Genomic DNA, 13,448 nt, shown 5'->3' with positions numbered 1-13,448 from the left:
CATAGTCAACAGGATTTAACTGGGTTTAGTTAACAGAGTTAACCTAAAAATGCCGGATGTCACAGTTAGAATAATAACCCTTTAAAAATGTAAGTTTGTTCAAAAACGGGTTAAAGTATCTAACCTTAATATTTACTTAACCAATGTTAAGTAATAAGGTGGGAAAAATGCTAAAATGCAAGTTCCATTGGGCTAAAGATACTAAAACGGGTCTTTAACGAGTGTTCGGGTTGTTGGTTCGGATCTTGACGAATGGTCAAACCCAAAGTCAACTTTCCAAAATATTAATTGTTATGAGATAACTCACAAAAACTTTATAAGACTTAACCAAGTATGTAGATCTATTGTTTTAGAACTAACAACGTACGTTAAGCGGGTGTTCGGTTTTGTCTGTCCAAACTTTGTTATGAGATCAGTTTAAATCCAACATTTCCAAGTACTTAAGAAAATAATTAATATCAGTTTGTAAACTATTTTTGAAGAAATATACAAGTCTTGATAGTTAAAAACACACGTGTGTGTGTTAAGCGAGCAAAAATCGGATCAGATCGGTTCGGTTTCCATCTCACATCAAGTTCATAGATGGATTCCACATACCCATATATCATAGATCTTGTATAATAATGTACAAATGAAAATATTTAAGTTCTACAACTAAAAAGTTAACAACAAGTCTTTTTAACAAAAGTTCGGTTTGGTTCGGTTTCCATCTCACAATGAGTACATCGATGTAGAGATGGCCAAAAAAACCGGTTGGGGAACCGGTTTACCGGTTTAAACCGGAAACCGGTTTTTACGAAAACCGGTTTTTTAAAAACCGGTTTGACCGGTTTACAAACCGCCGGTTCGTATTTCGGTTACAAGTTCTAGATCCAAAACCGGTTAACGAAGAAAAAAACCGGTTATTAACCGGTTATTTTAAAAAAAAAACCGGTTAACCGGTTATAACCGGTTTCTAAACCGGTCCTAACCGGTTAGACCGGTCCGAGTTTTGCACCAAAAAAACCGGTTAATAAACCGGTCCGGTTATTTAACAACCGGTTTTTTTCCAGGCCAAAAAAAACCGGTTCGGTTATTAACCGAACCGGTTTTTTTAAAAAAACCGATTTGTGCACCTCTACATCGATGGTCTCCACATACCCAAGACTAGTATATGTGACTAAAAAACTAAAATGAGCAGAAGTTAAGCATGGTTAGTAAGCAATAATAAAGTTAGTTAAGTATATATATCAAGAACACGAAGTTCACCATGAAGCCTTGCCTTACGAGGTCTGAAACCTCACCGACTGGAGCCGGAGAAGTAACTACCAAAGGTAACAAGGGGTATTATATTATATATATGTTGTGCCACCATAAACAAGTATTAATAAGGTTAGATTAACAAGTTAGAAAGAAAGATTAAACTCAGTTTGACTTTTAGAAGTCAAACCTTCAAGAACACTAATAAACAACCTTGAATCTTTGATGTTTGAGAGAGAAATTTGGAGTTGTAGCAAGAGTAAATGAGGGGGAAAGAGTGTGTATATATAGGGGAAAGATTTGGGTCAAATATGGATGATAATATCAAGAGTTTGCTTGAGAAAAGGGTTAAAAACGAACACAAAACAACAAAAACATGCAGCTGCAGATCTGTCGTCGCGCCCCGTAACCAGAATAGGGGTCCCCCGTCGCACGGCGCGACGGGGTGAATTTCCTGATTTTTCAATATTTTCAAAAATGGCAGTTTTGGCCGCCGAAGTTCGTTTTAAGTGATGTTTAAGCGTTTTAAAGACCGAATTGAATGTTTTCAAGACCCAACAAGTGTAAAACAATATTGTAACATAAAATCCATCATTTTTATTATATCATAAGCTTTGGTTTACAAAACGGGTTGGTTTACATCAATAAAGTTTACAAAACGGATACGATTCGAGACCCGAAATTGACGAATGTCACATTAACTTACCTTTCGTTCATACACATACATTCTTACTTTATTACTTTCATATTTTCATATTTCATACTTTCCTTCTTTCTTGCTTTATTTTCATAGTTGTTCACACATGTAACGTATCACCAATGTGTTTGTTGAGACACACACAATTCACAAACAAAACACGAAACGTATCTTATGCATAAGTGTTATGTGCCGAGTCTAGAGACTCAATAATAGCTACAACACTTAGAAAATCTCATTTGTTGTTTTAGAACGCTAGTGAGGATTTTCTGTGACGCGCATCACTTGGGTGACTTGTTTTATTGAATTCTTCGCAAATAGTGAGTTTCACGTTCCCCTTTTAACTCTTTTAAACGCTTTTCACTTGGGGGAGAATACATACTCCAAAACGCTTTTAGATTTTGTTATTAGATTATATATCACTCGTAAAGGCTAAGTGGCAAACGAAACAACTGAAGTCCTTCACACATCGAACCGTTTAGTATTGGATAATAGCGAGTCACTGTTGAGTAGTACTACTGGGTTTGATAAACCCCACCCAACGCTAAACTCGACTGGAGGTCGAGTGGGTGTAATCTTGGCTAACACATTACCATGGTCGGGATAGACCTGGTGGCAAGGCAAATGATAAACAGTCAGCTTCGGTGTCGAACACTTAGTAATACTTGCTTTATAGGCTAGCTACCTATAGATATATAATTGATTTAACACTATCTGGTAACGCAAACGCAAAACGCAAAACGTAAATGCAAACGCTTTATTGTATATAAACTTGTGAACTCACCAACCCCGTGTTGACACTTTTAGTATGTTATTCTCAGGTAGCCGAGGCGGGCGCGCGGTATAGGATCATGCATTACTTTGAACGCTATTGTTTATGCAAACTTGTTTTTAAACTGTTATTATTAATTGGGTTTTTAAGTCGTCCTGCGTGACGCAACACTTGGTTTATGGTTTTACGCTTCCGCACTTATTTACACTTAAATGTTTTCGTGGTTTGAAAACTTTACTTATGGTTTAATTATAACTAATGATTCCGATCCTGTTAGTTCACACCCTCTGACGGTAAAACTCCGTTAGTGGATTTTGAGGGTGTGACACTTACCACTTAAGGTAAGTGTATTAACTAAGTACATGGGAGTATGCACACAGCCCTGAAAAACATAACAAGGAATGAGGATAGAAAGTCACCTGGATCCTGTTTCAATTGCAACACCCCTCCTTAGTTGCACACATTTAACTGTTTTAACAATTTTAAACATCACTTAACTACTCTAAACCAAATCATATTTCTAGGTTAGTGAAACCCCAAGCTAACGGGGTCCTAGGGGCGGCAACTCCTAGTAGGGTCCAAGGGCAAAGCCCCTGGCTGGGTTAAGAATTCATTAAAAATTCATCAGAAAATGCATCTTTAAATGATCAAGTCGAGTTTTCAAACGAATCGAGTCAAATTTTCAAACGAATCGAGTCAAATTCTGGCAATTCAATTGAATCTAATTTTCATAAATTCAATTCGAATCAGGTTTTCCTGCTCTTTCGCTATAAACGTTTTCTTTCAACCCCATTAGAGCCGTTTTACCGACATAACGAGTTCTGGGTCTTAACAACTTCACATTTAAGTCCTTACACGGTTTGATCTTCACTCGTTCATCCTAAATCGCGCGCAACAATCTATTTATGGAAAAGTTTGGGATTTTCTTGCATGATATGGTCCGATTGCCTTAGTATCAAATCTCATGGAAAACGAACCTCAAACACTTAACCTTTAAACTAAAAACGCACCTTTTGGGATCCGGTTTCGCTTCGAATCTGAGTCAACACATGATTTAGACATGTTTCTTGTTGTTTGGTATTGCCTAAACACGAAATATGCCCTCCTTTAGCTCGGATTTGGATTCGAATTTGAAGGAGAGTGTTTGTGTGTGTTTTTTGTTGGTGGAAATGAGGGTTTTATGGAGGTTTAAGGGTGCTTAAATACCCCCCAAGCCCAAGGACCCTAGGCTCATATCCATTCATTAATCCATATTCCTTTTCAAGCCCACACTCAAATTATTGTTATTTAACTTAACTAAATAATTTCACACCATTATATAGACAAAAAAATATTTTATTTATTGTTATTAAAAGTAGGATGTTACATTAATTTACCCTTGATCATAGAGACATAGCCCCAAAATTACAGTCACGATGACGAGTTTCAAAGAGCTAATCAAGATAAAGTGTTTAACAGCTAACAAATCAATCATCGATTTACATAAATTACGTACCTTACGCTATAGCAAAGTGTTTAGACTGATGGAGATCGAAGTGAAATATACATATTCATCTACAATCAATCAACAGAAATCCGAATTAGAAACCCTAAAAACGAAATTAGACTATAAGAAGATAACTACAGTACCTGCTTGTTGTGGTGTTCGATGGCAGTCGGCGTAGAGGCAGAGAAAGATGATCGTTTCTCTATGTCATATTTTTTTATCGACAAATCCCTACCGTGAAATGTGGCAGGAAAGGGATAATTTTGCTTCAATAGGCAGGGAAGAAAGTGAAGTGTGAGGAGAAAGAAGATTTGCAGAGGTATCGAACAAACGGAATGAAGGAAAGGCTGATGATTACATGCGTTAATAACAAAATTATATCAAAAACTCTTACTTGAAGTTTCATGAACAGTCTCTTTGTGAGTAGGCCTGTTCAGGAGCCGAGCCGAGCCCGAGCCAAGGCAAGCTCAAGCTCGGCTTGATAATCAATCAAGCTGGTCGGCTCGAGCTCGAGCTCTTAATCGAGCTAAAAATTTGAACTCAAGCTCCGGTTTTAAATCGAGCCGAGCCCGAGCTATTAATCGAGCTAAAAATTTGAGTTCAAGATCGGCTCGGTTTTAAATCGAGCCGGCTCGGCTCGGCTCGATTTGGCTCGAGTTTACCTGTAATAATAAAAATTATATGCAACCATCAAAATATGACGTTAAGATCAACACCAACCAAATACTAATTAAATAAATACGTCTAATAACACCATTGAAAGCAAAATATGTTCAACAAGTCTAAACCAAACCAAGTACAAAATTAAGCAGAGAAGTATTATCTATGAGCGACGGCCGATGGCGGAGGTGAATATGAGCGGCGGTCGGCGGCAGAGGTGAATATGAGCGGCTAGGTTAGGGTGAAAAATGGAACGTATGTTGATTATTGAGTGTGTGAACCATGAAGACTCATATCTCAGTTACTCAGTATATAGAATTATGAATATGAACTATGGAGTGAGAAAGGAAATTAGGCTGGATTAAAGGAAAGCCCATGTGTTAAAATAATTGGGCTCGATAATTATATGCATGTATGTGTGTGTGTATATATAATAAATTAAAATAAAATAGTTCGAGCCAATCAAGCGAGCCTATCGAGCGATCTCGAGTCGAGCCGACGCTAGCTCAGGATCCGCTCGTTTAGAAATCGAGTCGAGCTAGGCTCGGCTCGTTTACAATCGAGCCGATTTCGAGCGAGCTTTCTCCGAGCTTTTTTCGAGCGAGTTTCGAGCCGTGAGCTTTTTGAACAGCCCTATTTGTGAGTGAATGAAATGCTATTTTTAAATATATATATATATATATATATATATATATATATATATATATAATGTAGAAATCCATGTCAATGTTATTTAGTTGTCACATAACATACCACATCATCATAAATTTAACGGAGTTAATAGTTGGTTAGTTTGGGATCATTATTGGTAACAAAGTTCAAAGTTGGATTGTCACTGGTTAGATTGTTAGAGCATTTACATACAATCTCTTATCTCCAAATCCAAAATTGCACTAAAATCATTACATTTTCTCTCTATTTTCAATTAAATAATATTATTCTTGTTTTCATTATCATTACCATTTCTCTCTCTTTCACTCACAACCACTTTCAACAAATACTAAAAAATTATAGCGGATAAACAATAGTTGTTCAAATATACAGAAAAATCAGTGTATTTTCTCTCTCATTTATTCATAACACTTTAAACCACTGCTTGAATTATAACACTTTAAAGCCCCACCCCTGGGCGTTATGCATTATGTGGCGCCCAGTCAGAGTTATGGTTTTTAAAAAAAAAAAAAATAAGTGTAGTCATAAAGCCTCCATAACTTTGCTTATTTGTTTTTTTTTAATTCTCATGCCTATTAACTTTGTTTATCAGCGTTATCTACAAAACGCCACCCAAAAACAATTAACCATAAAGCCTCCATAAGGGGGGGGGGGTGTTCCCAGGCTTTATGACCCCATAAAGCCCTTATAAAGCCCCCACTACGGATGGTTTAAAAACCCCACTCATCAAATTTGATGATTTAAATGTGAATGTTCTTAGTTGGAATTATTATTCACCAATAACTAATAGTTTAAATTATTAAAATTCAATTTTCCAAAAAAAAATAAAATACCATAGTCAAGTCTCAATCAGTCATCACAACCTACCTACCTACCTAATCTCCAAACTGAGAGTATGAAAATGGCATTGATAGATACGACCTAATCCATACATACTATACTTTCAGTGCGCCGCTTTCTCTACTCCAAATCTCCGAGCCAAATCAGGTAACTTCTGACAACTCTCTTGTTAATCTAAATTTATCATCTGAACATACATCACGAATCAAGCCATCTAATCTTGAACCAATTTAGGATCTGTTTATTTTTCGTCTTTTGAACAAAGTATTCTTTATATTTTTAATAAAAACTTACAACACTATGTTATGTTTAGAATCTGTAGATGCAAGCACAAAAGTGGATCAGATTAGTATAAGTCGGTACAAAGCCTTGATGGACATCGATGGTAGACAAGTCATTCATGATTACCATATGATGATTGGTGATTCTTGGATTAGTAAGAATCATGTGTGGGTTCTCTTGAAATGCGTTAAATTGGATTCAGCAGAGGTGTCTCCTTCCTTGGGTCTCTGGTAAACACTATATTATATTCTTGCTATGGTGATTGGTTTGTAACCGAGACCGATTAGTAATTGGTTTGACAAGAACTAGAACATGTTTCAACCCGAATCAAACTGGTCAAAGCCCGGCTTCATACTAATCTAACCTGATCTTTGACCTTCTTTATAACCGGGTCCAACTCAAACTAGTTTTGACTTTGATAACCCAGATCGGAACCGGGTTCAACCTAACCAGTTTGGGCGAAAAAACCAAATTTTGTACACCTTTAATTTGAGCATACCTATAAAATTTGATTTGATTTGATTTGGGGCATATTTAAGTTTTCAACTCAATTACAAATTAATATGCTACTTTTTTAGGTCATGTTAGATGGTTTTCTAATATTTATGGATGTAATTCCATTTGAATATGAAATATGTGTTAATATACATAACGTTTTATGGATAAACAATATGTGACATATATGTGAATATACATGTTTATAGTTTGAGCCTTTAGGGAAAGGGTTAAAGAGAGTGCTAACATGCTTTTGTAATTTGTTTCTAAGATTGTCTAGATGTGAACTCCAAGCTTTATGCTCCACTATATGAAGCATCAATTAGACGGCGATCGATACGGTTTTCGATCACTGCAGTTGTATATACAGCGCTTCACATTGCAGCAACGTGAAGGGAGATCTATATATAATGTTGCGAGGTTGGTGGAAAAGGAGACTTGGAACTTCATAGTAAGACTAACTCAACTAAACTCATGGATGGTTTTATGAAGAATCTGGTGAGTTTAGGAGAGAAGGATGGCTTGGAACTGCAAACTAAGACAGATTAGTCTTTTATTTAGCAGCTGTAGCCGGAAAAATGTTGATATGGCTAAAATTATATACGGTATGTTGCTTGTCAAGCTCATACACGGTTGTGTTCTCTTGAAATGCATTATGCAATGTTACATGTTGCGAGGTTGGTGGAAAAGGAGACTTGAAACTTCATAGTAAGACTAACTCAACTAAACTCATGGATGGTTTTATGAAGAATCTGGTGAGTTTAGGAGAGAAGGATGGCTTGGAACTGCAAACTAAGACAGATTAGTTTTTTATTTAGCAGCTGTAGCCGGAAAAATGTTGATATGGCTAAAATTATATACGGTATGTTGCTTGTCAAGCTCATACACGGTTGTGTTCTCTTGAAATGCGTTATGCAATGTTACAGTTTCATTTCATTATGAATAAGCATGTACTTTGTTTAATTTCTCTCTTTTTCAGATTCGTAACAAGTGGCTACACATTTGTTAATAATTAACTCATTTTAGAAGTTGTTTGCTTGGTTTGTCTATGCGACAAAATTGTGAAATACCTATAGTGTCCGTTTAATACTTCATACAGATTGATTATTATTATTATTATTTTTTCCGTATGGAATAGAACATTTTTAGGCAGTATCTTTTGCCATGAAAATGTTCAACTTCTATCCTTGCAAATTAATTCCGTTCAAATGGACAGTGTTTAACCATGAACACGTGCCCCGATGCCCTTGTTTTAAGAACAAATCCATTTGTAAGATCATCTTCAAAGCTACAATGCCACCATTTGGAATGGCTTGAGTTCTTGGAGTATAGTACAATCCGGGTGAAGTTCCACATAGGTTAAAGCAGGTTTTTAATATCGGGATGATCAAATTATTAAAGGTAACTGGGACGAAATTTGGTGGACGAAATTTGGTGAAGCACAATTGGTTAGATCGAGATGGACGGGAACACCATCCCCGTCTGTACTTAACCACAAATTGATCATCCTGAATGCATGGTTTTCATGATCCTGCTTAAGGGAGTTGTATTGTATGTGGCCACATCAGTTATGAGACATTTATAGGCTTTAAGTGGTGATTAGTTAATTTTTACCCGATACAATCAAAGCATATTAATTGTTTAAGTGTTCCTAATTAACATCTGTTTAATTGTAATCATAACATTAATTTAATGAAGAGCAGTCCATCAAATTTCTTTTCAAAACACTTAAAAAGAAAAATTCATATAAAACATTCCAATATGTATTTTTGAAAATAATGTCTGGCAAACAATGTGATATATTTCAAGTAATTTATCCAATATGTTAATTGGTGTAATAAGGAGATTTTCATTATAGAAATCTAATTTATTGTGAGAAAAGTAGCAAACCTACATAGTTTAACAATACATAGTAAGTTATAAAACAAAATACATATACAACTAATTAAAGGGTACATCAACATTTATTGAAAAGAGATATTCATACATAGAGCGAGTTGTTAGAGCGTAACCTCGGTTTTGTAGTGTAAAGGATGCGTTTCTTGGGCTTAAACAGATAATGAGAATCATACATAGAGCGAAACATATCCACCAAAAGAGGAAACTGCATTACCGCAAACACAATGACCGGTATAGAGGCAAATGCAGCAATAAAGATTGGCACCCATTTCATCCTCTTGTCGTATAGCACAAAGAAACTAGCACCAAAAGTAACCATCATTGCAGCTACTGAGATGAAAAGTGTTAGAACACCTATCATCAACTTTCTGGGTAATGAAGACATGAAATCACGTTGATCGTGAGGAGATGTGAGGATAGACAAGAACACTAGGAGTGAGGTCGATGAAGAGAACAAAGAAATGGCGTCTGCAATAACAAAAACCAAAAAGGTACTGTCATGAATGAAAACTGGAATACCATTATCTTGGTTGTAGCCTCCTGGAACCGTAAAAGCAACAGCAAATGCAATGGTGACGATAAGGGTGGCAACAACCATACAATCTTTCATCCATTTCAGTCCTCTGGAAAGGAGTTCTTCGTTTTCTTTGGAAAATAACTCATAGGGTGTTTGACCATCGTTGTTCCTCGCTTCCCTCATATAAGGTGGCATCATCTTCTCAACTTCCTACAACATACACAAAAGTTGAAGGAGCCAAAATCATTACAATTTTAATAATTCTATCTATTGTTTTATGAACGAGTTACATTTAAGATCCATGTGTGCTTCATGAACAATCTCAATAATATTCCCTCAACTAGGCGAAAATTCTGAATGATTAAACTAGTAAGTGATGACAAAATAACTTATATGGGTACTTTAACACAACATATCACTTCCACTTTACATAGATATACTAACTTACACACACACACACACACACACAAAAGTTAAACAATAAGCGAATGCATATGTATGAATAAAAGAATTATATACTTAATAAACAATAAGCGAGTAGTGCACGTGGCTGAAAAATTACCTAAAAACAGAGCTCAAACTCCCATAAGTTAGACAACTATTCAATCAAAAGGAAAGCAATTACCTTGAACCACAACAATTCTCTTTGCATTAGTAGAGATGCTCCAGATGTCTTAGATGCCATCTCCTTTGAACTCTTCCCAACTAAATGAAGCATATTATTGCCTGACTTGTCTACAGATAGGCATATATCGTTATTCGACCCACCTATCTCGTACAATAAGTTATAGATACTTTGATGTCGATGCATAACGGCCACATGAAATAAAGTAAGCCCGTCCTCATTTTCATAAAGCATAAGATCAGGGTAGGTTCGAAGCAACTCAACTATAAATCTGGTGTTGCCCATTTCTGCAGCAACAAGTAATATTCTTGAAGATTCTATTATTGTTTCATTAGCAGCGAAAGTAGGAGGCTTATCGAGCATATCCTCAATTTCATCTATGCACATTGTTCGGGTAGCATGTCCCCAGATGGTTTTTAGTAATTTCAGTGCATCGTTATCCTCTTCAACATCAGGTTGTACTTTATTATGAAGAAATCTAAAAGCTGAAAACAACTACAAAGTAAGGAACAACCAAATACTCTATACTATTACCTAACAGACATCTATCTATAAACATAGTTGGTACTTACATGGTTTTATAATTCTCATGAATAAATTTTTCTTCTCTACTTTATTAATTGCATCAGGCTTCCGAGACAAAACTTCAAGTACGGACATGTTATCTTTAAGTTCTGGATGGTCCTCCACAATTTGGAGTGCAACATCTAGAGATCGAAGACATATGACAATCACTTTATAAGTACTCAGGACTTCAAAACTACATGAACGACTATTGTGATCATGTTTCGACCATCACTATTTACATGTGAAAAAGATTTAGCAACTAGTATATTTTGGTATGCGACACATTTTTGTATTTTGCTGACATATAATTAGTAAATTGACGTTGAATTAAAATGTTCATGCTGAAATATTGTTAATTAGAACAGTGAAAAAGTTTAGAGCCTGTAAAACGTACGTTTAGTAACTTGAAAAAACTCATGCCTAAAAGTGAATAGTGTTTTTCACTCACAATCAAAGTTTGCAAATCTATACTATATAATGATAATAATAAAATCTCTCACATCATGTGTCTTCTTCTATGTTGTTTCACCATTTTCTTCTTTCATCTCTCTTATCAATTAAGCACACTTATCTCGTTAACAATGATTAATTTTTAAATAGGAAAATTGGATTTTAATACTCTCAACTTTCGCCTATTGGCTGCTGACACTCACAACTTACAAACTGGCCGTTAGCACTCCCAACTTTTCACATATTTTCTTGTACCACTCTCGTCGTTAAAAAACACTAACGTCGTTAGTGTTTGGGCAAAAAGTATAAAATGGCTAAGTTAAAGGTAAAATCAAAACTTATTTTAAATATATCCCACCACCATCACCTTCCTCCACTGCACTACTACTACCACCCACTACCAACCGCCACCTCCAGCCACTACCTACTACCACCCACCACCAACCACCACCACCGCCACCGCCACCACCTACCTCCTGCCAACGCCTATCACCACCAATACAACCACCCACCACCTATAACCACTGCTGATGGTAGAATATATATTTTTAAAAAAGAATTTTATTTTACTTTTAACTTAGTCATTTTATACTTTTTGCCCAAACACTAACGACGTTAGTATTTTTTAACGACGGGAGTGGTATAGGAAAATATGTGAAAAGTTAGAAGTGTCAGCGGCTAATTTGTAAGTTGGGTGTGCCAGCGGCCAATAAACGAAAGTTAGAAGTATTAAAATCCAATTTCCCTTTTAAATACAATATAATTGTAACAATAAAAATCATCTATTTTATCTATCTCTTATTTTAAGAAATTTAGGAATCTATTATGTAACTTTTGTTTTCAGTCAAACAATAAATGGAAGTCAATTATTACTAATGTATTTTCGAAACCAAATTATACATTAGTTTTTACATATTTTTTGATCTTTTTAAAATCATTACTATATGTTATACTTCATCTATAAGATGCACATAATATTTAATAATTTTATATATTGATAATTTTTAACCTGTGTAGTACACAGGTTCTAAGCTAACGAGAAACCCAAGAATTATTTACCAAAGAAATCACGCTCCACACAGTGCATTAGTGCCAAGTTCCTATCATTTTCTGTCCAATTATCACCCCTCATCTTCTGAGAATTCTCATATAAGTACTTCACTATGCTGTTTGTCCCTGTCATAGCTGCGATGTGTAGTGGCATATATGCCATACCACGGATGTCCGGGAGCCTGCGATTCTTTTCCATCATAATCACAACCATTTTCATTTTTCCTTCCGCAGATGCAATCCAAAAGGCAGTATTGGAATACTGGTTTTGAAGTTCCAGCTCCTCCACCGTCATCATATTTACTAGGTTCTTCACAAAATTTATCGTAACCTTGGTTTCCTCTGCTGTCACGGCCACATGAAGTGCTGTTCCAAGATTCCTACTGAGACCAACCCTTATCAATTCTGGGCGTTTGTCAAGGATGATCTTTGCGGTTTCCCAATCACCAATAATGGATGCCTCATATAATGGAACAGCCAAGTTTAGGTAGTCTTCTCTATTTTCTTCAAAGTAATTGTGAAATCATACTGTTATTAATTAATTAATACCTTTGATGGTGAAAATATATAATATGCTAGAAGTAGATATATTACCAAATAGATATGATAGAGAGCTATTAGGAGTCCAAGCAATGTCATTTGTGTGATCATGGAATTGATATGGGCGTTTGGCATTTTCTATTGAGCTCGCGATGTCAATACTTCTCTGACTCCCGCCCTCGGTTGCTTCTGAGCTTGGACTCATCCCGGCTATTTCTTTTTCTGTCAACGGTATCATCTCTGTCGCCATGTTACTGCCTGCAGAATCACATGAACATAACATAACATAAACACTAGAATCAACACTTACATATTAATGGAGAAAACTTGCACCTGCTTCTGCTAATCAATACCGTTACTTATATATGGAGTGAGTCGTTTAATTTAAACAAAAAAAAAGTCAACTAACTAAGTTGTTAGGACAACTAATGGGTTGTCTAAAATATACATTTCTTTTGCAAATGGGTGCCAGGTTGCTACTATACATAATTTTTCATTTGATGACAGTGAAGCTTCAAAATTAACAATTACTTTATCTAATTTATAACATGACAACGTGCAATTCTTTTATAATTTGTATCTCTTTCATATTTATCCTAGAATTATTTTTTAAGCATGGACCTGATGTAAACAAATATAATATTAAGGTTGTTGTTA

At 35.6% G+C, this 13,448-nt stretch overlaps 1 protein-coding gene and 1 long non-coding RNA gene across 2 annotated transcripts; one reads left to right on the top strand and one right to left on the bottom strand.

Moving 5' to 3' along the window:
* Nucleotides 1–6,453: 6,453 nt before the first annotated feature.
* Nucleotides 6,454–7,795, top strand: LOC143590936 (uncharacterized). The gene is made up of 3 exons (XR_013145582.1): nt 6,454–6,513; nt 6,680–6,878; nt 7,415–7,795. It is a non-coding gene; the product is annotated as an uncharacterized LOC143590936 (long non-coding RNA).
* A 1,236-nt stretch (nt 7,796–9,031) lies between these two features.
* LOC143590935 (uncharacterized) lies at nt 9,032–12,550 on the bottom strand. The gene is made up of 4 exons (XM_077071273.1): nt 12,261–12,550; nt 10,757–10,891; nt 10,185–10,669; nt 9,032–9,769 (listed from the first exon to the last, which is right to left on the bottom strand). The coding sequence occupies exons 1-4, from the start codon at nt 12,547–12,549 to the stop codon at nt 9,125–9,127; spliced, it is 1,554 nt and encodes a 517-aa protein (XP_076927388.1). The 5' UTR covers nt 12,550; the 3' UTR covers nt 9,032–9,124.
* Between the last annotated feature and the right edge of the window lie 898 nt (nt 12,551–13,448).

This window comes from Bidens hawaiensis, unplaced genomic scaffold (genome assembly GCF_021521415.1).
Source record: "Bidens hawaiensis isolate Kalapana, Puna unplaced genomic scaffold, B.hawaiensis_p1.1 tig00039071_1, whole genome shotgun sequence".
NCBI classification, from domain to species: Eukaryota; Viridiplantae; Streptophyta; class Magnoliopsida; order Asterales; family Asteraceae; genus Bidens; species Bidens hawaiensis.
Note: the sequence above shows the minus strand (reverse complement) of the source record. Positions and strands in the feature narration are given on the sequence as shown.